This window comes from Oncorhynchus mykiss, chromosome 19, assembly GCF_057628025.1.
Source record: "Oncorhynchus mykiss isolate SJ-2025 chromosome 19, ASM5762802v1, whole genome shotgun sequence".
Lineage (NCBI taxonomy): Eukaryota > Metazoa > Chordata > Actinopteri > Salmoniformes > Salmonidae > Oncorhynchus > Oncorhynchus mykiss.
This window is the reverse complement of record NC_143040.1, coordinates 14,443,662-14,469,844: the sequence shown is the minus strand read 5'-3', so window position 1 is coordinate 14,469,844 and position 26,183 is coordinate 14,443,662. Positions and strand designations below refer to the sequence as shown.

Here is a 26,183-nt window from a genome sequence, read left to right as displayed (position 1 = left end):
TTTAGAATGATGTAAAACACTTAAGCCCATAAAGACTGTTTTGGTGTAAATCTATTTTATTCTGATTCCAATATGTCCAACATGATTCACACACCTTTGCCTGTTTATAGTGAGGTCCAAAGGTATTTGGAGAGTGAACATGTTTTGTTGTTGTTTAGGCTCTGTACTCCAGCACTTTAGATTTAAAATGATACAATGACTAGGAGGTTAAATTACAGGCTGTAAGCTTTACAGGAAAGATTCATCAATTTTGAATGTTTTATTGTTTTTGTGTGAGCGATGCTCTATCGATACCAGGGGTAAGGCGTTTTCATGTGTATAGGAGCTATTGCCGTTCAAGAAGGTAGACATTTGGCCGGTATGATGTACCATTGCGATAAAACCACTCTCACTACATTGGAAATGAAGAGAAATATGACTATTTGATCGCAAAAAAAAGTCTGGGATTCGTGCCAGATTTCAATACTTGACAATGTCAAGATAGGTTGTCTTCTATCAAATGAACCATTGATCCTATTTGTGTGATATTCCTGCCTTCATCAAACGTGTGACTCTACTTGTTGGATGCATTTGCAGTTTGTTTTGGTTGTTTTACAGATTATTTTGTACCCAATAGAATCAAATCAAATTGTATTTGTCACATGCGCCGAATACAACAGGTGTAGTAAACATTACCGTGAAATCCTTACTTAGAAGCCCTTAACCAACATTGCAGAATTTATTTTAAAGTAAGTAAGAAAATATTTGCACATAAAAAAATTAAAAAAAGTAACAATAAAATAACAATAACAATGCTATATACAGGGGGGTACCGGTTAGTCAAGGTAATATGTACATGTAGTTAGGGGTAAAGTGACTATGCATAGATAAACAGCGAGTAGCAGCAGTGTAAAAAAGGGGGTCAATGCAACTTGTCTGGGTAGCCGTTTGATGAACAGTTTAGCAGTCTAATGGCTTGAGGGTAGAAGCTGTGAATGGTACATAATGTATTGTGTCATTCTGGAGTCACTTTTATTGTAAATAAGAATAGAATGTGTTTCTAAACACGTCCACATTAATATGGATGCTACCATGATTGCAGATAATCATGAATGAAATCGTGAATAATGATGAGTGAGAGTTTTCGGCATAAAAATCATAAATATGACCAAAGTGCTGGAGTACAGAGCCAAAACAACAACAAAATGTGTCACTGTCCAAATACTTTTGGACCCAAATGTATATCAAATGACAGCGTTTTCACGAATTTGATTATTTACTCTTGAATCCCATAAAAAAAAGCAAGGTACATGATCCAGGAAGTAGGCAGGACTTTCACAGCGTGTTGCTATAAAACGAACTGACATAATGCTAATCCATAGCTTTTTTTTTTTACATAGAATCTCTTGATTCTGTGTCGCTTCTCAATGATGAAGCTTCTGATGTCTTTTCAGATTGCTGGAGTGAGAGAACCTGCGCCCGCACTGTGCACAACTGAAGGGCTTCTCCCCAGTGTGGACGTTCTGGTGCACTTGGAGCTTGCTGGGGGACACAAAGCTCTTCTCACACAACATGCAGGCGAACGCTCGCTTCCTGGTGTGGATGGTCATGTGATGCTGTAAGTCGCTCTCGTGGATAAACTTTTTATGGCAGCTCGGGCAACCGTACGGTCGTTCTACGGTGCCAGGTCTAAAGTGTGAGGCGAAATTACTGGAGTGAGAGAAAGTTGTGGCGCTTGGTCTAAAATAGCCGTCAGGAAGTGAGGCAGGAACTGGTTGTTGAACTCCTCTTCCTGGTATTTCAGAGTGTCTATGGAAGCTTGCCAATGAAGACCAACTATCTTTGTTGGCCTCACTTGCATTTCCTGTGTCAAGATGAATGCCTGTATTTTTCTCTGTAGGATGGAAACCAGGTGCTACCAAAAGCGTTGTGTTGTCTCTCATCGATTTGGGGTGAATCATTGGTGCATTTCTGTTAAACCCTCCCACTCCCTGTTTATTTCCAGTCCCATTGTCCTGTGGTGTAGTAGTTGTAGCCACCTGACCCCACTCGAAACCTCTATCTACCTGCTGGCCAGTGGACACAGAGTCAATCACTATCACATGTTCTGATGAAGAATGGAATGACTTGGGGGAAAACCTGTGGTTTTCTAACCCTACACTTCTCATTTCTATGTCTGAGCTAGTCTGTGTTTCTGGGCCCACTGGGCCACTCCCTAGGTCCATTACTTTAGTGTGAGCAGCAGAGGCGCCATCATCATTCACTACTACCTCTCTCCACACCTGGTTTAAAGAATCTCTTAGGAGAGTGAGGTCCCCGTTCATGTCACACTTTGTGTCCAGACTCTGTCTCTCTGCTTTGGGTTCAAATCCTGTGTGCTGTTGGGGTCCCTGGTTCACAGTCCCTGTTTCTGATTGGAGGAGGATGGCGTCAGATCCACTGACCTCCATAGCGGTGTTGTTGTAGTTGTTGTTGTAGATGTTGCCTCTGGGCTGGAAGGCGGGGTCCTCTGTGGTGGCTGCAGCCGGTTGGGTGGTTAGTTCTCTGCTGCCCTCCACTGTTCTAGCTGGGTGGCTGATCCTAGAGTCCTGGTCATCTGCTTCCCCCTCATCCTTGATGATCAGCAGGTCTGGTTCCCCTTCCTCTGTCTCTGCTGACTGCTGATGGGGTTAAGTGGGAGAGATGAGTGAGTGAGACAGAGCATACACTATCTACTGAATGGAGATATGGGCATGACATGGGATTTAGTGAAATTCATAGTAGTTGTCTTGTTGTTATTGTGTTATAATCTGTGGAGTAGTGGAGGGTAAACTCCACCTTCTGTATTTTTCTTAAACCATCATAAAATACATGGGCTAGAAGTAAATTAATCCACTAATACCAATATAATTAAGCAATAAGCCCTGAGGGGGTGTGGTATGTGGCCAATATACCACGGCTAATGGCTGTTCTTACCAAGACGCAATGCAGAGTGCCTGGACACAGCCCTTAGCCATACATCACAAACCCCTGAGGTGCCTTATTGCTATTATAAGTTACCAACTAAATTAGAGCAGTAAAAATAAACATGTTTTGTCATACCCGTGGTATACAAATTCATATACCAAGGCTGTCAGCCAATCAGCATTCAGGGCTCGAACCATCCAGTTTATAACTTGAGATATATCTTAAATGAACGCGTTTTCATGAATTTGATTATATAACTCTTGATTCCCATTCAAAAACAGCGAGGGACATGATCCAGGAAGTAGGCAGTACTTTCAAAGCAGTCTTATTTGTCACATGCGTCGAATACAACGGGTGAAGACGTCACCTTGAAATGCTTACTTACGAGCCCTTCCCATTGATGAAGAATTTAAAATAATAATAATAATGTAAATACAAAACAAATAATAAAAATAGTGTATTGCTATAACCTAACTGACAAACCTAATCCATACTTTTTTCCCCATAGGAATCTCTTGCTACTGTGTCTAGGGCTGGCACAATTACCGTAGAACCCTGTAACCGATGGCTATGGATGAAGACCGTCATAACCGTTTTTATACAGTACCAGTCAAAAGTTTGGACAAACCCACTCATTCAAGGGGTTTTCTTTATTTTTTACTATTTTCTACATTGTAGAATAATAGTGAAGACATCAAAAGTATGAACTAACACCTATGGAATCATGTGGTATTTTTTTTTTTTTTACCAAATCAAAATATATTTGAGATCTGATATTTATCAAAAGTAGCCAACCTTTGCCTTGATGACAGCTTTGCACACTCTTGGCACTCTCTCTCTCTCTCATGAGGTAGTCACCTGGAATGCATTTCAATTGACAGGTGTGCCATGTTAAAGGTTCATTTGTGGAATTTCTTTCCTTCTTAAGCCGTTTGAGCCAATCAGTTGTGTTGTGACAAGGTAGGGGTGGTATACAGAAGATAGCCGTATTTGTCCGTATTATGGCAAGAACAGCTCCAATAAGCAAAGAGAAACGACAGTCCATCATTACTTTAAGACATGAAGGTCAGTCAATCAGGAAAATGTCAAGAACTTTGAAAGTGCAGTCGCAAAAATGGAACGCCACAGCAAAGGAAGACCCAGAGGAAAATCTGCTGCAGAGGAGAAGTTCGTTAGAGTTACTAGCCTCAGAAATGCTTCAGAGTTCAAGTAACAGACATCTCAACATCAACTGTTCAGAGGAGACTGCGTGAATCAGACCTTCATGGTCGAATTTCTGCAAAGAAACCACTACTAAAGGACACCAATAATAAGACGACTCTTGCTTGGACGAGAAACATGAGCAATGGAAATTAGACGGATGGAAATCTGTCCTTTGGTCCGATGAGTCCAAATTTGATGATCTCTGCATGTGTGGTTCCCACAGTGAAGCATGGAGGAGGTGGTGTGATGGTGCTTTGCTGGTGACACAGTCTGTGATTTATTTAGAATTCAAAGCACACTTAACCAGCATGGCTACCACAGCATTTTGCAGCTATACGCCATCCCATCTGGCTTGCGCTTAGTGGGACTATCATTTGTTTTTCAACAGGACAATGACCTAACAAACCTCCAGGCTGTGTAAGGGACATTTGACCAATAAGGAGAGTGATGGAGTGCTGAATCAGATGACCTGGCCCCCACAATCACCTGACCTCAACCCAATAAAGATGGTTTGGGGTGAGTTGGACTGCAGAGTGAAGGGAAAGCAGCCAACAAGTGCTCAGCATATGTGGGAACTCCTTCAAGACTGTTGAAAAAGCATTCCATGTGAAGCTGTTTGAGTGAATGACAAGTGTGCACAGCTGTCATCAAGGTGGCTACTTTGAAGAATCTCAAATAACATATTTTGATTTGTTGAACACGTTGGTTACTTCATGATTCCATGTGTATTATTTCATAGTTTTGATGTCTACACTATTATTCTACAATGTAGAAAATAGTAAAATAAAGAAAAACCCTTGAATGAGAAGATGTGTCCAAACTTTTGACTGGTACTGTATATAATAATGATATTTCTATTGGGAACCAACAGCTGACTGAAAACGGGAAGGCTGGATATTTATGTAGTTGAGTCCGTTTCTGCCATAGAATTAGGAATTAGAACACAAGAATGGACATGAAAGGTCTTATAACAGTATAAAAGGTCAGCCATTTTGTTCAGGGAGTTTGTCAACCACGGTCAGCCAGTGTGCTGCGATATTTATTCGCTAGCCTGCCAGTTTAAGTTGAATGATATCCAATAATTGTTCAAATGAACTGCCAATATGCCAACATTCCATACAAACAGTGCAGTCAATCCACAGCCATACACTGGCTGAAAACAGCTGATGATAGGTCTTATACAAGTTGTAAATGCAAAAGTACTGATATTGTATCATATTACAACATTCACGGCTTTCAAAGAAAACAAACAGTGAGACATTTATGGTCTGTTTATATATATTATAGAGACTATTTATACAGAAAATGTGTATAAAACCTGTATAAACTGTATTTATAATTTCATGACAATATTTTAGGTTAACAATCATTATATTTCTGATATATCACATGCCTTGCTTTAATAATTCATAAAAGCAGGAAATGCATCACCTCTGCCTCTACTGCCATCCGTTCCAATTAGACCGGATTGGATTTCTCCCTGACCACAATGGCTGCCATTCTCACTCCATTCTAGAACTGAGTGTTATAGCCCCTCTAGTAATTTAATAGGATCTCTATGGTTTCTGCTGTAACATGGACTCTCTGAAGTGATGAAACTTTGTTGCTCCTTGCTGAAACAAGTCAGGAGCTGAGGAGAAAATGTGAGTATTTTACAATTCAAACAGTTATAACCAATTACCGTCATCCAAAATTCCTTGACAGTCACAGCCCTATCTGTGTCAGTTCTCAATGATGAAGCTTCTGATGTCTTTTCAGATTGCTGGAGTGGGAGAACCTGCGCCCAAAATGTGCACAACTGAAGGGCTTCTCCACAACTGTGGACGTTCTGGTGCATTTGGAGATGGCTGGCGCACACAAAGCTCTTCTCACACAAGGTGCAGGAGAATGATCGCTTTCTGGTGTGGATGGCCACATGCCGCCGCAAGTCACTCTTGGACAAACTTCCTATGGCAGTTCGGGCAACCTTAAGGTCGTTCTACATTGCCAGGTCTAATATCTGTGGCAAGATTACTTGAGTAAGAGGAAGTTGTGGAGCTTGGTCTAAAATGGCTGACAGGAAGTGAGGTATGAGCTAGTTGTTGAGCTCCTCTTCCTGGTATTTCAGAGTGTCTATGGAGGCTTAATAACTAGCTTTGTTGGCCTCGCCTACATTTCTTGTGTCAAGATGGGTGGCTTTATTTAAAGAGTCTCCTAAGGCGTCTGCATGCTTCCCAGTCGAAAACAGTTTGGTTGAGATCGTGCATATATTAGGACAACATTATGTGACAATTTTGTCCGTTTTGGACTTCGTGAGGTTTTTTTTCAGCCGTTTGGGCACAGAATTTTTTTTCTGGAGGCATGCTGAAGTTCAGAGCGGAAGTCTACGCCCCTTCGTTGGTGATTGGTCAACAATAGGGATTCTTCAATAAAGTAATTGTTGTCATTCAAGAGAGACGACACGTTTTCATGCACATTTTTTCATTTAAAACTACTGCACCAAACATTTTAGTTAGACGTAAAATTGCAAATTGAAATGAAGATTTCTTGAGTTATCTTAGTTTCATTCGGACCATTTTGAGGAGGTATAGGCTGGCTACGGTGTTTATAAATGGACAAACAGTACAATTGCCGCATTTTTCTTGTTTTTTAAGTGAAGGTCTTTTAAGGGAGTATGCAAGCACACTCGTACGGTTCGGCTAGGCACCAGCTGAACTGAAGCATGCTGATGAGGAGATTGAGGTCCCTGTTCATGTCACACTTTGTGTCCAGACTATGTCTCTCTGCTATGGAGTTCAAATTCTGTGTGTTGCTGGGGTCCCTGGTTCACAGTCCCTGTTTCTGATTGGAGGAGGACGGCATCAGATCCACTGACCTCCATAGCGGTGTTGTAGTTGTTGTTGCCTCTGGGGAAGGCGAAGTCCTCTGTGGTGGCTGCAGCCGGTTGGGTGGTTAGTTCTCTGCTGCCCTCCACTGTTCTACCTGGGTGGCTGATCCTAGAGTCCTGGTCATCAGCTTCTCCCTCCACCTTGATGATCAGCAGGTCTGGTTGCCCTTCCTCTGTCTCTGCTGACTGCTGATGGGGTTAAGTGGGAGAGATGAGTGAGTGAGACAGAGCATACACTATCTACTGAATGGAGATATGGGCATGACATGGGATTTAGTGAAATTCATAGCAGTTGCCTTTTTGCTATTGTGTTATAATCAGTGGTGTAGTGGAGGGTAAACTCCAACTTCTGTATTTTACACATGCGTTTACAAACCTTTGGTGCAAAAATGCATTGAAAGTATAGGTGATAAGAGTTTACCCACCTATTTTTACCACTACATCACTGGTTAGAATGTGCTGACATCCACGTCTATTCAGACATAACCTCATCCCCAGGCGGAAGTGTCTGGTGTGCGAGACTAAAACAGACAGGTCTGTGACCGTTTGAAATCGTCTGTTAAAATTGGGACTTCACATACATCGGAAGTTCACATACACCTTAGCCAAATAAATTTAACCTCAGTTTCACAATTCCTGACATTTAATCCAAGTAAAAATTCAGATCACCACTTAATTTTAAGAATGTTAAGGTTTACTTTGGGCACATCAGTCATCCAAAATTACAAACATTAACCAGTCTCCAAAACAGGTTAAATTCCCGACTGATGTCTTGAGTTGTTCAATATATCCACATAATTTCCCCTCCTCATGAAGCCATCTATTTTGTGAAGTGCACCAGTCCCTCCTGCAGCAAAGCACCCCCACAACATGCTGCTGCCACCCTGTGCTTCACGGTTGGGATGGTGTTCTTCGGCTTGCAAGCCTCCCCCCTTTTTTTCTCCTCCAAACATAACGATGGTCATTATGGCCAAACAGTTCTATTTTTGTTACATCAGACCAGAGATTATTTCTCCAAAAAGTATGATCTTTGTCCAATGTGCAGTTGCACTTTTCACACCAAAGTACGTTCATCTCTAGGAGACACAACGCGTCTCCTTCCTGAGTGGTATGACGGCTGCATGGTCCCATGGTGTTTATACTTGCATACTATTGTTTGTACAGATGAACGTGGTACCTTCAGGCATTTGGAAATTGCTCCCAAGGATGAACCAGACTTGTGGAGGTCTACAAAAATGTTCTGAGGTCTTGGCTGATTTCTTTCGATTTTCCCATGATGTCAAGCAAAGAGGAACGGAGTTTGAAGGTAGGCCAGGTACACCTCCAATTGACTCAAATGATGTCAATTAGCCTATCAGAAGCTTCTAAAGCCATGACCTCAATTTTTTTAATTTTCCAAGCTGTTTAAAGGCACAGTCAACTTAGTGTATGTAAACTTCTGCCCCACTGGAATTGTGATACAGTGAATTATAAGTGAAATAATCTGTAAACAATTGTTGGAAAAATGACTTGTGTCATGCACAAAATAGATGTCCTAACCGACTTGCCAAAACTATAGTTTGTTAACAAGAAATTTGTGGAGTCGTTGAAAAACAAGTTTTAATGACTCCAACATAAGTGTATGTAAACTTCCGACTTCAACTGTACCTCATCACTTGTAGCATCCATATGCTTTGATGGAGAGACATCGTCTTGGTCCACGTCTATGGGCTGTCTGTCTCTTTGAATGCTGCTGTTCCCAAAACTCCTGTTGGAAAGTCTGTTTCTGCTTTGCCAAGTAGGTCCTGGAAATAAAGGGGGGGGTTAATTTGATCCCATCCATCAATGGTGTTTTACAAAGAACAAAACAAGCATAATACGTCCATGACGTGTGTAATGTGTATATAGAGCTAGAGGAATACTAGCTGTGTTGACAGTACAAAGTAAGCATGATACGTCATATATGGAATGTCAATAATACAGCTGGGCCCTAACTGTTTTGACAAGACATAAATCATGGATGTACACTGCTCAAAAAAATAAAGGGAACACTAAAATAACACATCCTAGATCTGAATTAATGAAATATTCTTATTAAGTACTTTTTTCTTTACATAGTTGAATGTGCTGACAACAAAAATCACACAAATTATCAATGGAAATCAAATTTATCAAACCATGGAGGTCTGGATTTGGAGTCACACTCAAAATTAAAGTGGAAAACCACACTACAGGCTAATCCAACTTTGATGTAATGTCCTTAAAACAAGTCAAAATGAGGCTCAGTAGTGTGTGTGGCCTCCACGTGCCTGTATGACCTCCCTACAACGCCTGGGCATGCTCCTGATGAGGTGGCGGATGGTCTCCTGAGGGATCTCCTCCCAGACCTGGACTAAAGCATCCGCCAACTCCTGGACAGTCTGTGGTGCAACGTGGCGTTGGTGGATGGAGCGAGACATGATGTCCCAGATGTGCTAAATTTGATTCAGGTCTGGGGAACGGGCGGGCCAGTCCATAGCATCAATGCCTTCCTCTTGCAGGAACTGCTGACACATTCCAGCCACATGAGGTCTAGCATTGTCTTGCATTAGGAGGAACCCAGGGCCAACCGCACCAGCATATGGTCTCACAAGGGGTCTGAGGATCTCATCTCGGTACCTAATGGCAGTCAGGCTACCTCTGACGAGCACATGGAGGGCTGTGCGGCCCCCCAAAGAAATGCCACCCCACACCATGACTGACCCACTGCCAAACCGGTCATGCTGGAGGATGTTGCAGGCAGCAGAACGTTCTCCACGGCGTCTCCAGACTGTCACGTCTGTCACATGTGCTCAGTGTGAACCTGCTTTCATCTGTGAAGAACACAGGGCGCCAGTGGCGAATTTGCCAATCTTGGTGTTCTCTGGCAAACGAAAAACGTCCTGCACGGGGTTGGGCTGTAAGCACAACCCCCACCTGTGGACATCGGGCCCTCATACCACCCTGGAGTCTGTTTCTGACCGTTTGAGCAGACACATGCACATTTGTGGCCTGCTGGAGGTCATTTTGCAGGGCTCTGGCAGTGCTCATCCTTGCACAAAGGCGGAGGTAGCGGTCCTGCTGCTGGGTTGTTGCCCTCCTACGGCCTCCTCCACATCTCCTGATGTACTCGCCTGTCTCCTGGTAGCGCCTCCATGCTCTGGACACTACGCTGACAGACACAGCAAACCTTCTTGCCATAGCTCGCATTGATGTTCCGTCCTGGATGAGCTGCACTACCTGAGCCACTTGTGTGGGTTGTAGACTCCGTCTCATGCTACCACTAGAGTGAAAGCACCGCCAGCATTCAAAAGTGACCAAAACATCAGCCAGGAAGCATAGGAACTGAGAAGTGGTCCCCACCTGCAGAACCACTCCTTTATTGGGGGTGTCTTGCTAATTGCCTATAATTTCCACCTGCTGTCTATTCCATTTGCACAACAGCATGTGAAATTTATTGTCAATCAATGTTGCTTCCTAAGTGGACAGTTTGATTTCACAGAAGTGTGATTGACTTGGAGTTACATTGTGTTGTTAAAGTGTTCCCTTTATTTTTTTGAGCAGTGTATTATGCTTGCTTTGAACTTTGTAAAACACAATTGATGGATGGGATCAATTGAAGATTCATGTAATTTAGTCTATGTGCACACTGTCAAATTCATCATCATCACCAACCTGTCGTTGCAGTCTCTCGATGGTTGTGTCTGTTTAGGAGGCGTATTCCATGAAAGCGATTTTGGACGGACCCCTCTGACAACTTTGTTCTCTCAGCTCGAAACCTCGCGATCTGAAGTTCCATCAATTTCATTTTCCTCCGGAGAAATTCGTTCTCCTTGTGGCTTTGGGACATCTCCATGTGTACAACCGCATAGCCATCGTCAACAACTTTGCAGATTTCGGTTACAGCCGCGTTGGCTAGCACCTCCATGATTGAGGCTATCTGCGCCTGGAACTCGACCACGGAACCCGACATTGTCCCCCGACGCTTTTGGCCCCTTTTCAATATAAAAACAGTCTTTATGTTTTCTATATTATGACGATATATAGTTGTCTAGCAAGCTATTCAAACAAATACAATAATATCAGAGACTGAACATCGATAGCTAGCTAGCTTTGTTTGTAACGTTAGCTTGCTGTTGAGATGATTTTTTTCCTGTTCCTCATCACTTTCATGTGATCATATGCGCCACCTACTGTACAGGAGTGCTCCACCACAACAATGTTGTAGCTATTATAAACATGATATTTGCTTTAAACAATATTTAAAAATTGTAAAAAGCATTACACTATTTGTGGTATTTCTATTATAAATAGTAAACAGTAAATATATCTTGTTGAGAGGCAAAGGGACATTTCAATTCTTAATTACTGTACTTTGGTTCACCACTGCATCAATATAAATTCATAAGGATGTTTAGACTGTTCACCTGTAATAACTCACACATTATTAAAACACTCTGGACCAAGCATCAAGCTAGTTGACCTAAATACACAACCACTACACACAGAGGGTAGCGTTAAATGTGGAATCCAATCAAACTCAAAAACACACAGACCCAGTTTTCATATGAAAACCCCAGAAGTGTGGAGTCATTCCACTTACAACTATGGTCAGGAGTTTTTCACTGGTCTGACCACAGGGAAAAAATCCTGGCCTTGTCAATCATTGCGCCAGGTGGAGTAGTGTGAAGTTGCCCCTAGAAGCTGATCTCGGGTCCGTTTTAGATTTTTTTTCCAACTAAATTAAAGTTAGGATTGGGGTTAGGATTCCTTTCCTTCGATCTGCCCGATTTCATTTGGATGTAATGTGAGAATATATATAGGTAGGGTCAATATATATTTAGGGTTAATCTACAGTCTATATGATCAATATACACTACCAGTCAAACTACATGATTCCATGTGTATTGTTTCATAGTTTTGATGTCTTCACTATTATTCTACAATGTAGAAAATAGTAAAAAATAAAGAAGAATCCTTGAATTAGTTGGTGTTCTAAAACTTTTGTCCGATAGTGTATATATTTAGGGTCAATATTCAGGTAACTGCCAAAATAAAGGAAACACCAACATAAAGTGTCTTAATGGGGTGTTGGGCCACCACGATCCAGAACAGCTTCAATGCACCTTGGCATAGATTCTACAAGTGTCTGGAACTCTATTGGAGCACTATTCTTCCACGATAAATTCCATTATTTTGGTGTTTTGTTGATGGTGGTGAAAAATGTTCTCTCAGGCGCCACCCCAGAATCTTCCATAAGTGCTCAATTGGGTTGAGATCTGGTGACTGAGACGGCCAAGGCATATGGTTTATATCGTTTTCATGGTCATCAAACCATTCAGTGACCACTTCTGCCCTGTGGATGGGGGCATTATCATCCTATGGCAGCATAGCCATGGTAGCCAAAATAATAGCCTGCCCAGCATTTTTATACAGGACCCTAAGCATGATGGCTTGTTAATAGCTTAATTAAATCAGGAACCACACCGTTGTAGTAGCACCTGCTTTCAATATGCATTGTATCACTCATTTACTCAAGTGTTTTTTGGGAGTTACCTGTATATTTAAGATCAATCTCTATAGGGAAAATAAGCACCATGGAATTATTTGTAAAATATTATTTATTGATGGAATTATAGGAATGAATGAATAAACAGCAACAGCCATTGGTCAAATTGGTACAGAAGAACATAACTTTTTCAGTCTCACAGAGGAATTTCAGTATCTGCTATAACTTTAGTGTGACGCACACAGTATTATTAGAAGAACACAACCATGATCAACCTTAACAGTCAATGTGAGTGATGCTGTTGGCCTTAAAGAAGCCAAGAAAACGTAACAGTCTTTGTAGATAATGTAAATATGAACCACGTTGTATTGTAGACGTATGAGACCAGGGCAAACATCCTGCAGACATACGACTATGTTAGAACCAATGACGTTTGAACTCATGATATTTCTACAACAGCTTTTTTCAATAGGAATCTCTTGTTCCATGTCAGTTCTCAATGATGAAGCTTCTGATGTCTTTTCAGATTGCCAGAGTGGGAGAACCTGCGCCCGCACTGTGCACAACTGAAGGGCTTCTCCCCAGTGTGGACGTTCTGGTGCACTTGGAGCTTGCTAGGGGACACAAAGCTCTTCTCGCACAAGGTGCAGGCGTATCCCCGCTTTCTGGTGTGGATGACCACGTGCTGCTGCAAGTCGCTCTTGTGGACAAACGTCTTATGGCAGCTTGGGCAACCATACGGTCGTTCTACAGTGCCAGGTGTAACGTCTGTGGCGAGATTACTGGAGTGAGAGGAAGTTGTTGCCCTCGGTCTAAAATGGCCAACAGGAAGTGAGGAATGAGCTGGTTCTTGAGTTCCTCTTCCTGGTATTTCAGAGTGTCTATGGAGGCTTGCCAACGAGTGCCAACTAAATTTGTTGGCCTCACCTGCATTTCCTGTGCCAAAATGCATGCCTGTATTTTTCTCTGTGTGCCGGAAGCTGGGTGAAACCAATTGCATAGTGTCTCTCATCGAATCGGGGTGTACGGGGCGAATCGTTGGTGCATTCCCCTCAAACACTCCCACTCCCTGCCTATTTCCAGTCCCATTGATATGTGGTTTAGTAGCTGTACCCACCTGACCCCACTCAAAATCTCTATCTACCTGCTGCCCACTGGATACAGAGTCAATCACTATCACATGTTCTGATGATGAATGGAACGACTTGGGGGAAAACCTGTGGTTTTCTAACCCTACACTTCTCATTTCTATGTCTGAGCTATTCTGTGTTTCTAGGCCCACTGGGCCACTCCCTAGGTCCATTACTTTAGTGTGAGCAGCAGAGGTGCCATCGTTAGTCGCTACTGCCTCTCTCCACACCTGGTTTAAAGAATCTCTTAGGAGATTGAAGTCCCCGTTCATGTCACACTTTGTGTCCAGACTCTGTCTCTCTGCTCTGGGTTCAAATCCTGTGTGCTGTTGGGGTCCCTGGTTCACATTCCCTGTTTCTGATTGGAGGAGGACGACATCAGATCCACTGACCTCCATAGCTGTGTGGATGTAGTTGTTGTTGCCTCTGGGGCCACTGGACTGGAAGGCGGGGTCCTCTGTGGTGGCTGCTGCCGGTTGGGTGGTTAGTTCTCTGCTGCCCTCCACTGTTCTGTCTGGGTGGCTGATCCTAGAGTCCTGGTCATCTGCTTCTCCCTCCACCTTGATGATCAGCAGGTCTGGTTGCCCTTCCTCTGTCTCTCCTGACTGCTGATGGGGTTAAGTGGGAGAGATGAGTGAGTGAGACGGAGCATACACTATCTACTGAATGGAGATATGGACATGACAATCGATTTTGTGAAATGTATTGTGTTCTTATCAGTGGAGAACTGGAGGGTATACTTGTATTTTGCGCAAAAATCTTTAAAAGACTTTGGGTAACAGTAAATTTAATCCACTTATACGAATATAATTGTGCATATACACTATATATGCAAAAGTATGTGGACACCCCTTCAAATTAGTGGATTTGGCTATTTCTGCCACACCCGTTGCTGACAGGTGTATAAAATCAAGGACACCGCCATGTAATCTCCAAAGACAAACATTCGCAGTAGAATGGCTTTACTGAAGAGCTCAGTGACTTTCAACGTGGCACCGTCATAGGATGCCACCTTTCCAACAAATCGGTTCATCAGTGGCCTCCTGAGTGGCGCAGTGGTCTAAGGCACTGCATCGCAGTGCTAGCTGTGCCACTAGAGATTCTGGGTTAGAGTCCAGGCTCTGTCACAGACGGCCGCGACCGGGAGACCCATGGGGCAGCGCACAATTGGCCCAGCACCGTCTGGATTACGGGAGGGTTTGGTGTACGGTGTTTCCTCCAACACATTGGTGCGGCTGGGTTGGTTGGGTTGTGTTTCGGAGGACGGCGGCTCACGACCTTTGCCTCTCCCGAGTTCGTACGGTGACAAGACTGTAACTACCAATTGGGTAAAAAATGTTTACATGTTTTATTTCATTTTTCTATTTTAAATCAGTTTGTTTTAATTTATGCCCTGCTAGAGCTGCCCCGGTCAACTGCAAGTGCTGTTATGATTCTAGATGATTCTGTGTTTCCAAATTTGTGGCAACAGTTTGGGGAAGGACCTTTCCTGTTTCAGCTTGACAATGTCCCCGTGCACAAAGCGACGTCCATACAGAAATAGTTTGTCGAGATCGGCATGGATGAACTTGACTGGCCTGCAAAGAGCCCTGAACTCAACCCCAAGGAACACCTTTGGGATGAATTGGAACGCAGACTTCGAGCCAGGCCTAATCACCCAACATCAGTGCCCGACTTCACTAATGCTCTTGTGGCTAAATGAAAGCAAGTCCCCGCAGCAATGTTCCAACATCTTATGGAAAGCCTTTCCAGAAGGGTGGATGGAGGCTGTTATAGCAGCAAAGGGGGGACCAACTAAATATTAATGCCCATGATTTTGGAGTGAGATGCTCGACGAGCAGGTGTCCACATACTTTTGGTAATGCGTGTATATTAAAAGACAGCGTTTATATGATTTTGATTTCATACCCTTGAATCCCATTTAAAAACAGCAAGGGACATGATCCAGGAAGTAGGCAGGACTTTCAAGTCACATGTGCCAAATACAATGGGTGTAGATTTTGGGATATATTAAATCAGATCCACTTTAGCCGACATCCACATAGTGGTTATTTTGGCGTGTCGGAGGAAGAACTGCGTTAAGAGCTGTCAAATCCACAAGAAGCTCCTGGCATTATACCTAAAGCGTACATCGCCATTGGATGCACAGAGTTAGATTAAGAGAAATCCCATGCAGCCTAGTTTACAAGTTGGAACACTGGAATGTGAGATGTAATCCACACCTTGATTAGGCTGATAGAAATCCTCATTATTTTGTTTAACAGCCTACACTTTCACGTTCCGAACTTCTAACGCAAGTGGGGCGGATGTGGCTTTGTGACAATGATAGCAAGACCAGCTGCTCACCGATTTGACGGCTACAACTCCAACATCGTTCCACCTTGAACACGGCCAGGTTAACCAGCCAGGTTAACGCTTGATCTGATTGAATCCTGTCCTTTACTATGAAATGTTTGCTTACGAGCCCTTCCCAACGACGCAGAGTAAAAATATATATTTAAAAAATACAAATATATATAAATACAAAAAAATAATACAAATAAATAAATGACAATAAAAATAGTGTATTGCTATAACCTAACTGACAAACCTAATCCATACTTTTTTCCCCATAGGAATCTCTTGCTACTGTGTCCTGGGCTGGCACAATTACCGTAGAACCCTGTAACCGATGGCTATGGATGAAGACTGTCATGAAAAGTAAATGAACCGTCATAACCGCAAAAACATGTCAATTAACGCTTTTTTTTGCGGATCGAACAGCTGACAGAAAACGGGACGGTCAGGCATTCGTGTGGCCGAGTCCGTTTCTGCCATAGAATTAGGAATTAGAACACAAGAATGGACATGAAAGGTCTTATAACAGTATTAAAGTCAGCCATTTTGTTCAGTGAGTTGGTCAACCATGGTCAGCCAGTGTGCTGCGATAAGATATTGTGTAAAATAATACTTTGAAGATTATCTGCACAGTATATTTATTAGCTAGCCAGCCAGTTTAAGTGGAATGATTTCCAGTAATTGTTCAAATGAACTGCCAATATGGCAACATTCCATACAAACAGTGCAGTCAATCCACAGCCATACACTGGCTGACATCAGTTGATGATAGATAGGTCTTATACAAGTTGTAAATGCAAAAGTACTGATATTGTATCATATTACAACACTCACAGCTTTCCAAGAAAACAAACAGTGAGACATTTATGGTCCGTTTAGATATATTATAGAGACTATTTATACAGAAAATGTGTATAAAACCTGTATAAACTGTATTTATAATTTTATGCCAATATTTTAGGTTAACAATCATTCTATTACACAATCTCTGATATCACACGCCTTACTTGAATTGTTCTGCATAAGTAAAACAGAGAAATACAGTACATGCAGTAGAGGTCAATGGAATTCGACCAAAACAATGGGAATGCCATTGAAACGTGTGGGTGAAAGATGCCGTAGAGGAAAGATCCTGAATCTCCTTGTTGCCGCCCAGCTAAATTAGCCTACATTTAGGCCATTGTTTATGTGTGTATTTCACACTATGTTGAGGTAAAAAATCAGAGTATAATGGTTGTATGGATGTCAACCCCAATATATGTTCATGTTATCTTCATCATTCAACTGCATTACAGTTAAAAACTACCACCAACGATTGCTCTGTGCTAGCGATGCTAACAGTTTATTCGAACGGGAGTTAGCATTTAGCAGTCACTTCTTCTAAATCTGAAAAGGGACTACTTCGAAATGTTATGCAGCGAAAACAGCCAAATATATCCAAATGGGACTTTAGTAACCACATTGTGGACCTGTTACAATACATCAATCATGACGGATTTGTATTTAATTTTTTTACCCCTTATTCTCCCCAGTTGGTAGTTACAGTCTTGTCCCATCGCTGCAACTCCTGTATGGACTAGGGAGAGGCGAAGGTCGAGAGCCGTGTGTGCTCCGAAACACGACACCGCCAAACCACACTGCTTCTTGTCACACTGCTCGCTTAACCTGGAAGCCAGACGCACTAATGTGGAGGTGCATTGCGCATGGCCCGCCACAGGAGTCGCTAGAGTGCGATGGGAAAAGGACAACCCGGCTGTCCCCTAACCCGGAAGACCCTGGGCCAATTGTCCCCTGCCTCATGGGTCTGGGATCGAACCAGAATCTGATGTGACACAGCTAGCACTGCGAAGCAGTGCCTTAGACTGCTGCTCCACTCCAGAAGCACAATCATGACGGATTTGTGAATATCCACTTTGTTAGTTAAGATTTGTTGAACTTGCGCCAATCTGGCATCCTTCTTCTATTCCCCGCGGTCTGCATTCCACTGACCTCTTTACCGCATCTATGAATCACCTCTGCCTCTACTGCCATTCATTCCAATTAGACTGGTTTGGATTTTTCCCTGTCTAAAATGGCTGACATTTTCACCCCACTCTAGAACTTTTGAGTGTTTATGACATAGCCCCTCTAGTAATTTAATAGGATCTCCATGGTTTCTGCTGTAACATGGACTCTCCAACATGATGAAACTTTGTTGCTCCTTGCTGAAATAATTCAGGAGCGGAGGAAAGAAGAAAATGTTTGTCTTTTGCAATTCAAACGGTTATAATGGTGACCAAGGTTATTAGGCTGATCAATTACCACCATCCAAAACTCCATGACGGTCACAGCCTTTGTCTCAATGATGAAGCTTCTGATGTCTTTTCAGATTGCTGGAGTGGGAGAACCTGCGCCCGCACTGTGCACAACTGAAGGGCTTCTCCCCAGTGTGGACGTTCAGGTGCATTTGGAGATGGCTGGCGCACACAAAGCTCTTCTCACACAAGGTGCAGGAGAATGATCGCTTTCTGGTGTGGATGGCCACATGCCGCCGCAAGTCACTCTCGTGGACAAACTTCTTATGGCATGTTGGGCAACCATACGGTCGTTCTATGGTGCCAGGTGTAATGTCTGTGGCAAGATTATTCGAGTGACAGGAAGTTGTGGTGCTTGGTCTAAAATGGCAGAAAGGAAGTGAGGCATGAGCTGGTTGTTGAGCTCCTCTTCCTGGTATTTCAGAGTGTCTATGGAAGCTTGCCAACGAACACCAACTATCTTTGTTGGCCTCACCTGCATTTCCTGTGTCAAGATGCATGCCTGTATTTATCTCTGAGGGCCGGAATCCGGGTGAAACCAATTGCATAGTGTTGTCTCTCATCGATTCGGGGTGAACGGGGCGAATCATTGGTGCGTTCCTCTCAAACACTCCCACTCCCTGCCTATTTCCAGTCCCATTGACCTGTTGTGTAGTAGCTGTACCCACCTGACGCCACTCTAAATCTCTATCTACCTGCTCGCCACTGGATACAGAGTCAATCACTATCACATTTTCTGATGAAGAATGGAACGACTTGGGGGAAAACCTGTGGTTTTCTAGCCCTACACTTCTCATTTCTATGTCTGAGCTAGTCTGTGTTTCTGGGCCCACTGGGCCACTCCCTAGGTCCATTACTTTAGTGTGAGCAGCAGAGGCGCCACCATCAGTCGCTACTACCTCTCTCCACACCTGGTTTAAAGAATCTCTTAGGAGATTGAGGTCCCTGTTCATGTCACACTTAGTGTCCAAACTCTGTCTCTCTGCTCTGGATTCAAATCCTGTGTGTTGCTGGGGTCCCTGGTTCACATTCCCTGTTTCTGATTGGAGGAGGACGGCGTCAGATCCACTGACCTCCATAGCGGTGTTGTAGTTGTTGTTGCCTCTAGGGCCACTGAGCTGGAAGGCGGGGTCCTCTGTGGTGGCTGCAGCCGGTTGGGTGGTTAGTTCTCTGCTGCCCTCCACTGTTCTAGCTGGGTGGCTGATCCTAGAGTCCTGGTCATCTGCTTCCCCCTCATCTTTGATGATTAGCAGGTCTGGTTCCCCTTCCTCTGTCTCTGCTGACTGCTGATGGGGTTAAGTGGGAGAGATGAGTGAGTGAGACGGAGCATACACTATCTACTGAATGGAGATATGGGCATGACATGGGATTTAGTGAAATTCATAGTAGTTGTCTTGTTGTTATTGTGTTATAATCAGTGGTGTAGTGGAGGGTAAACTCCACCGTCTGTATGTTACACATGCCTTAGGGATAGGGACTGTTACTTTACTCACCGCAAACGGCAATCACTTTTTACTTGCCTATTTTTTACCACTACATCACTAGTTATAATGTGCTGGTATATACACGTCTATTCAGGCATAACCTCATCCCCAGGCGGAAGGAAGTGTCTGGTGTCTGAGACTAAAACAGACATAAGTCTGTGACAGTCTAAAATCGTCTGTTAAAATTGGAACTTACCTCATCACTTGTAGCATCCATATGCTTTGATGGAGAGACATCCTCTTGGTCCACGTCTATGGGCTGTCTGTCTCTTTGAATGCTGCTGTTCCCAAAACTCCTGTTGGAAAGTCTGTTTCTGCTTTGCCAAGTAGGTCCTGGAAATAAAGGGGGAGGTTCATTTGACCCCATCCATCAATGGTGTTTTACAAAGTACCAAACAACGATTTAGCGATTTAGACTATCTGCACACTGTCACATTCATCATCACCACCAACCTGTCATTGCCTTCTCTCGATGGTTGTGTCTGTTTAGGAGGCGTATTCCATGGAAGCGATTGTGGACGGACCCCTCTGAAAGCTTTATTCTCTCAGCCCGAAACCTCGCGATCTGAAATTCCATCAATTTCAATTTCCTCCGGAGAAAGTCGTTGTCCTTGTGGCTTTGGGAAATCTCCAGATGTACAACAGCATAGCCATCGTCAACAATTTTGCAGATTTCGGCTACAGCCGCGTTGGCTAACACCTCCATGATTGAGGCTATCTGCGCCTGGAACTCGACCACGGAACCCGACATTGTCCCCCGACGCTTTTGGCCCCTTTTCAACGAAACAGTTTTTATGTTTTCTATGTTATGATAATTTACAGTTATCTAGCTAGCTATTAAAATAAAGAGAATCATATCAGAAACTACACATCGCTGGCTAGCTTTGTTTTTAGCTGGTGAGATTATGTTTCCTTTTGCTGGATGGTAGAGTTGAAAGTTGGACACCGCCACCTACTGTACAGGAGTGTTCCACAATAACAACAATGTTGTAGCTATGTAATAAACTACAGGTTCTCTGGCGTAAACCATGTTTCATGATAAAAACAGCAATAACAACAGTATGACTGACATTAAATAGATATTAATTCCATCCATCACATCTCTATAATTTTCTTGTAGCCGATCAGTCTAATAGTACATATATATTGTTGAGATGCAAATTTAAATTGTAATGATTAAATACCGTTCTTTGGTTTGCCACTGCACCAAAACATATTGAATCACATTTTTATTTCTCACATGCGCCCAATACAATCTTTCCGTGAAATGTTTACATGGAAGCAAATTCATAGGGATGTTTAAAATCTTCAGCCGTCATAATTTATACATTATCAATCCACTCAGTCCCATTAGCTATTTATGCTATTTATGCTATATTCAAATATTTTTCTCTTTAAACTGTTAGCAAGCGTTTACTTAAGAGTACATTCTCAGTGTGTTTTTTCAGTTAGTTTTGAGACAAGTATTAACCCTGAGTCTACTCTTCGATTTACTTTTATTGAAGGCATTGATTAATTCCTTTGAACGTCATATTGTATGATGATTGTGTATTTTTGTACTTGAACTAAATAGTAAATAATCATTGTTGAAGGAAAATGTGTGTGTTTGATTTAATTCACTGCTTTGTTATAAGTCAAAGAAGGCTGATTTGTAAAACATTTGATTCCTTTAAGTAGCAGCTACGATACAGTAGGTGGCAATGTTGAAACTAACATAAATATTGTGTGTTGCAACCTTTATTTTGGAAAAATATCGAGGAAGTAGCCGACAACCTTTTGTTTCCGGAACAAAAACAAACGAAATAGAGATGTGTTCGAAGCATACCGCTTATCTATGGTGTGACGTCTCAGGACATTAACTGAACACTGCATTGCAAATGAGCTAGTAGGACTATAATACAAGTGTTTAACATATAAATAGTACCAATCCAAGGAAGGGCATGTCCAATACCGTTGTCTTTCATGCTCAGCTAGCCTCCATCATTGAGGTTTTGGCGAATGCAGCCGTTGCCGAAATCTGCAAACTTGTAGATGATGGCCATGCTGCTTTACGTTTGGAAATTTCCCATAGCCAGAAAGAAATTGATAACCTGCGGAGGAAGCTGGTTTTGACAAAATTCCAGAATTCTCGACGGAGCGCAGAGAGATTTGGAGCCCTGCGACGCACAGTTCACAGGCGAGTGGACCCGGATCATGTTGCCCGGGAGAGAGAGAGCTTCGTAGAAAAGGCAAAAAGCAGACTTGGATATTGTAGGTCTTTTTTAAACTAATTTTTAACATATTAAAAATGACGTGTAATGTAACGTTTATGAAGGGTTCTCTTTTCTGGTGCAGTGGAAAATCGTTTTGCCTACAGTGAAGGGGGCAAATGTATGCAGGATGTCACCAACCGGAGAGACGCAGGACGCACAGCGACAGACCAGGATGGGGCCATGCAGGTCAATTGTCATAGACAGGGTCAAATTGATTATTTGTGTTTTCATATTTCAAATGTTGGTGAGGATATATTCATAATAAAACATTTTCTGGTGAATACAAAAACACAGATGGCAGATATGCAAGAGGCACCTCATATCAAAATGGAAAATCTTGACACCAGCATAACCGAAGGTATTACACACTAGATTTCTGAAAACTTTTGGTATTGTTCAAGTCTATGCAATTTACACTTTATGTTGAGTAAAGCCTTCAATGTTTATTGCAGTATTTGATTAACTTCTTAGTCATTACCAATAACTAATAAATAAGGCAAAGAAGAATCCGTCTCCACTACAGGAAGCTGATGCTGTGCTTTACGTTGACTCATTTCAGAGATTGTCCAACCAGTCAGTGAGAGCAGTGAGAAGATCATTGTAGCAGAACCAGGTTCTTCATCATCTACTGAACCCACAGACCTTCTGGACCAGCAGGACAACAGACACAGAGCTCCAGACACCTCACTCAATATAGAACCTGAAAACCAGACGTTCCAGCATCCAGCGTCACAATACAGCAGAGCAAGACAGGACCATCAGGTTGCTGAGAGTGTGACCTGGGAAACTGACCATCAACCTATAGAATACAGCCTGTCCCATTGGACAGAGAACCAAGAGACTGACAACCCAACTGTGAATGCTCCTCACAATGCAGGGCCAGACTCCAAGAGGCTGTCTGAACATCCAGAGAGGAGAGGGGTGCCTGGTAACTCTGGGGTCTGCATGTCTGCTTCAGGCTCTCTGGACTGGGTGCCTGATGTGGTGATGGTGGACTCAGTTCCCATTAAAGTGGAGGCAGATATGAGTTCAGAATGGAGCATAACTGGCCAAGAGGTGACATCTGGAGACATCTGTTCAGAAAGCAGGCAGCTTGTGGACAACAGAGGAAGAGGGGGAATGGAGTCTGGACAGACAAAGTGTCCCCCTGACACTCAACATGCAGAGCAAGGGACAACTGTAGGATCAAGGTCCAAGTTGCCAGATTTCAGTGGACTGTCCAACCGAAACAGATTTTCATCCCCAAGGGTTACCCTCCACCAGGTTCCCCAAAGAGGGAAGCCAGCCCCCTTCCCGAATTTCAACAGAGGCTCCACTTCTTCATCGAAAGGCATAGAAAAGCAGCCGCAACAGCTGATGTCGCACTCCACCCAGAGGCAGCTCCGGTGCAGCCTCTGTGGAAAGCCCTTCCCTCAGCCGGCATACCTAAGGAGGCACATGCGGGTCCATACGGGGGAGAAACCGTACGGCTGCAGCCACTGCACCAAGCGCTTCTCCCACAGCCACCAGCTGAAGATGCATGAGAGGGTCCACACCGGAGAGAAACCATTTCACTGTGTCTACTGCGGGAAGTGCTTCACCCAATCCGGCCACATGAAGAGGCACCTCCTCGTCCACACTGGCGGCAGGCCACAGGACATTGTGCTGCCCTGAGTGTACCAAGGTGAAGTTTCCCCTAGGTACAGATCTAGAATCAGCTTCCTCTTCCCCAATCCTAACCTTAAGCATTAGTGGAAAAAAATATACTAAACTGACCGAAGATCAGCTTCTAGGGGTAACTTCACACTACTCCACCTGGCATAATGATAAGTAGGGCCAGGAGTTTTTCCTCACCATGTGATCAGACCAGGAAAAACTCCTCTCTAGTTGTAAGGGGACTGGCTCCACACTACTGGAGTTTTCATATGAACACTGGGTCCATGTGTTTTTAACAGTTTGGATTAGAGGTCGACCAATAATGATTTTTCAATACTGATACCGATTATTGGAGGCCAAAAAAAGCTGATACCGATGAATCGGAGGATTTTTATATATATATATATATATATATATATATATATATATATATATATATATATATATGAAATAATGACAATTACAACAATACTGAATGAACAATGAACACTTTTATTTTAACTTAATATAATATTTCAATAAAATAAATTTAGTCTCTTATAAATAATGGACATGTTCAATTTGGTTTAAATAATGCAAAAACAAGGTGTTGGAGAAGAAAGTAAAAGTGCAATATGTGCCATGTAAAAAAGCTAACGTTTAAGTTCCTTGCTCAGAACATGAGAACATATGAAAGCTGGTGGTTCCTTTTAACATGAGTCTTCAATATTCCCAGGTAAAAAGTATTAGGTTGTAGTTATTATAGGACTATTTCTCTCTATACCATTTGTATTTCATATACCTTTGACTATTGGATGTTGTAATAGGTACTTTAGTATTGCCAGCCTAATCTCGGGAGTTGATAGGCTTGAAGTCATAAACAGTGCAATGCTTGAAGCAAAGGGCTGTTTGAAAGAATGCTTACAAGCCTGCTGCTGCCTACCACCGCTCAGTCAGACTGCTCTATCAAATCATAGACTTAATTATAATATAATAACACACAGAAATATGACCCATAGGTCATTAATATGGTACAATCCAGAAACTATAATTTCTAAAACAAAACGTTTATTCTTTCAGTGAAATACGGGACCGTTCCGTATTTTATCTAACGGGTGGCATCCATAAGTCTAAATATTGCTGTTACATTGCACAACCTTCAATGTTATGTCATAATTACGTAAAATTCTGTCAAATTAGTTTGCAACGAGCCAGGTGGCCCAAAGTGCTGCATATACCCTGACTCTGTTGCACAGAACGCAAGAGAAGTGACACAATGTCCCTAGTTAAAATAAATTCATGTTAGCAGGCAATATTAACTAAATATGCAGGTTTAAAAATATATACTTGTGTATTGATTTTAAGAAAGGCGTTGATGTTTATGTTTAGGTACACATTGGTGCAATGACAGTGCTTTTTTCGCAAATGCGCTTGTTAAATCACCTGTTTAGCGAAGTAGGCTATGATTCAATGATAAATTAACAGGCACCGCATCGATTATATGCAACGCAGGACAAGCTAGATAAACTATTAATATCATCAACCATGTGTCGTTAACTAGGGATTATGTTAAGATTTATAGTTTTTTTATAAGATACTTTTCATGCTAGCTAGCACCTTACCTTGGCTCCTTGCTGCACTCGCATAACAGGTAGTCAGCCTGCCACAAAGTCTCCTCGTGGAGTGCAATGTAATCGGCCATGATCGGTGTGCAAAAATGCCGATTACCAATTGTTATGAAAACTTGAAATCGGCCCTAATGAATCGGCCATTCCAATTAATCGGTCGACCTCTAGTTTGGATAGTTACCACATTGAACACTACCCTCTGTGTGTAGTGGTTGTGTTTTCAGTTCAGCTGGCTTGATGCTTGGTCCAGAGTGGACTAATAATCCATAACTTATAACAGGTGAAGATTTTAAAAATCATTGGTGCAGTACAGTCATTTATTTGAATTGTATTAATTATTTATTTAACCAGGTGAGTTGACTGAGAATACATTGTGATTTACAGCAACGTCCTGGGGTAAATTACAATACATAGAACTAGTTAAAAGCCATAGTTAACACGCAGAAATATAAGCAAGCAAAGAAAGAAATTCAATAAAGATCGATCTCATAAGAATTCCAATTTCCTTTTGCCTCTCAACAATATTGATGTACTATAAGACTGATAGGCTACAAGAAAATGATAGAGATGTGATGGAATTAATATATATTTAGTGTCTGTCCTCATACAATAAAGTAGGCTAATGTAATTGAATAATAATAATTGATTGGATTTATATAGTGCTTTTCTACCAACTGAGGTACTCAAAGTGCTTTACATAGTAAGGGAGAAACTCACCTCATCCACCTCCAAGGTGATGCACAGTGACCCTTTTTGTGCCAGAACGCTTACCAAACAGCAGCTAGAAAGGTGAGGAGTGATATATGCCATTTGGGGAGATGATTAGGTGGCCACGAGGGTATGAGGGCCAGATTAGGATTTTAGCCAGGACACCGGGGTGAACACGCCTACTCTTACGATAAGTGCCATGGGATTTTTAATGACCCCAGAGAGTCTGAACACCC

The 26,183-nt window shown here is 42.5% G+C and overlaps 3 protein-coding genes across 12 annotated transcripts; 1 reads left to right on the top strand and 2 right to left on the bottom strand.

Annotated features, from left to right (window-relative positions):
* Positions 1 to 38: 38 nt before the first annotated feature.
* Positions 39 to 12,609, bottom strand: LOC149975085 (uncharacterized). 9 transcript variants are annotated; one of them, XR_016488782.1, is made up of 4 exons: positions 10,667 to 12,609; positions 8,642 to 8,778; positions 5,810 to 7,183; positions 39 to 2,639 (listed from the first exon to the last, which is right to left on the bottom strand). XR_016488782.1 is itself a non-coding variant. In XM_090210196.1 (4 exons), the coding sequence occupies exons 1-4, from the start codon at positions 10,962 to 10,964 to the stop codon at positions 1,404 to 1,406; spliced, it is 1,872 nt and encodes a 623-aa protein (XP_090066322.1). In that variant the 5' UTR covers positions 10,965 to 12,609; the 3' UTR covers positions 39 to 1,403. The 9 variants fall into 9 exon arrangements, 7 of the variants coding, with proteins under 7 accessions (XP_090066322.1, XP_090066323.1, XP_090066324.1 ...); XR_016488783.1 differs by having other exon boundaries at positions 5,810 to 7,180; XM_090210196.1 differs by having other exon boundaries at positions 6,983 to 7,183.
* Positions 12,595 to 21,927, bottom strand: LOC149975084 (uncharacterized). Of its 2 annotated transcripts, none has more exons than XM_036953950.2 (4): positions 20,199 to 21,927; positions 19,942 to 20,078; positions 19,335 to 19,547; positions 12,595 to 14,238 (listed from the first exon to the last, which is right to left on the bottom strand). In XM_036953950.2, the coding sequence occupies exons 1-4, from the start codon at positions 20,494 to 20,496 to the stop codon at positions 12,997 to 12,999; spliced, it is 1,890 nt and encodes a 629-aa protein (XP_036809845.2). In that variant the 5' UTR covers positions 20,497 to 21,927; the 3' UTR covers positions 12,595 to 12,996. The 2 variants fall into 2 exon arrangements, with proteins under 2 accessions (XP_036809845.2, XP_090066321.1); XM_090210195.1 differs by having other exon boundaries at positions 12,595 to 14,235.
* On the top strand, positions 21,541 to 25,734 carry LOC118941413 (uncharacterized). The gene is made up of 4 exons (XM_036953961.2): positions 21,541 to 21,995; positions 22,080 to 22,183; positions 22,292 to 22,355; positions 22,557 to 25,734. Exons 1-4 carry the CDS (start codon positions 21,686 to 21,688, stop codon positions 23,648 to 23,650), a joined length of 1,572 nt encoding a protein of 523 aa, XP_036809856.2. The 5' UTR covers positions 21,541 to 21,685; the 3' UTR covers positions 23,651 to 25,734.
* The last annotated feature ends 449 nt before the right edge of the window (positions 25,735 to 26,183 follow it).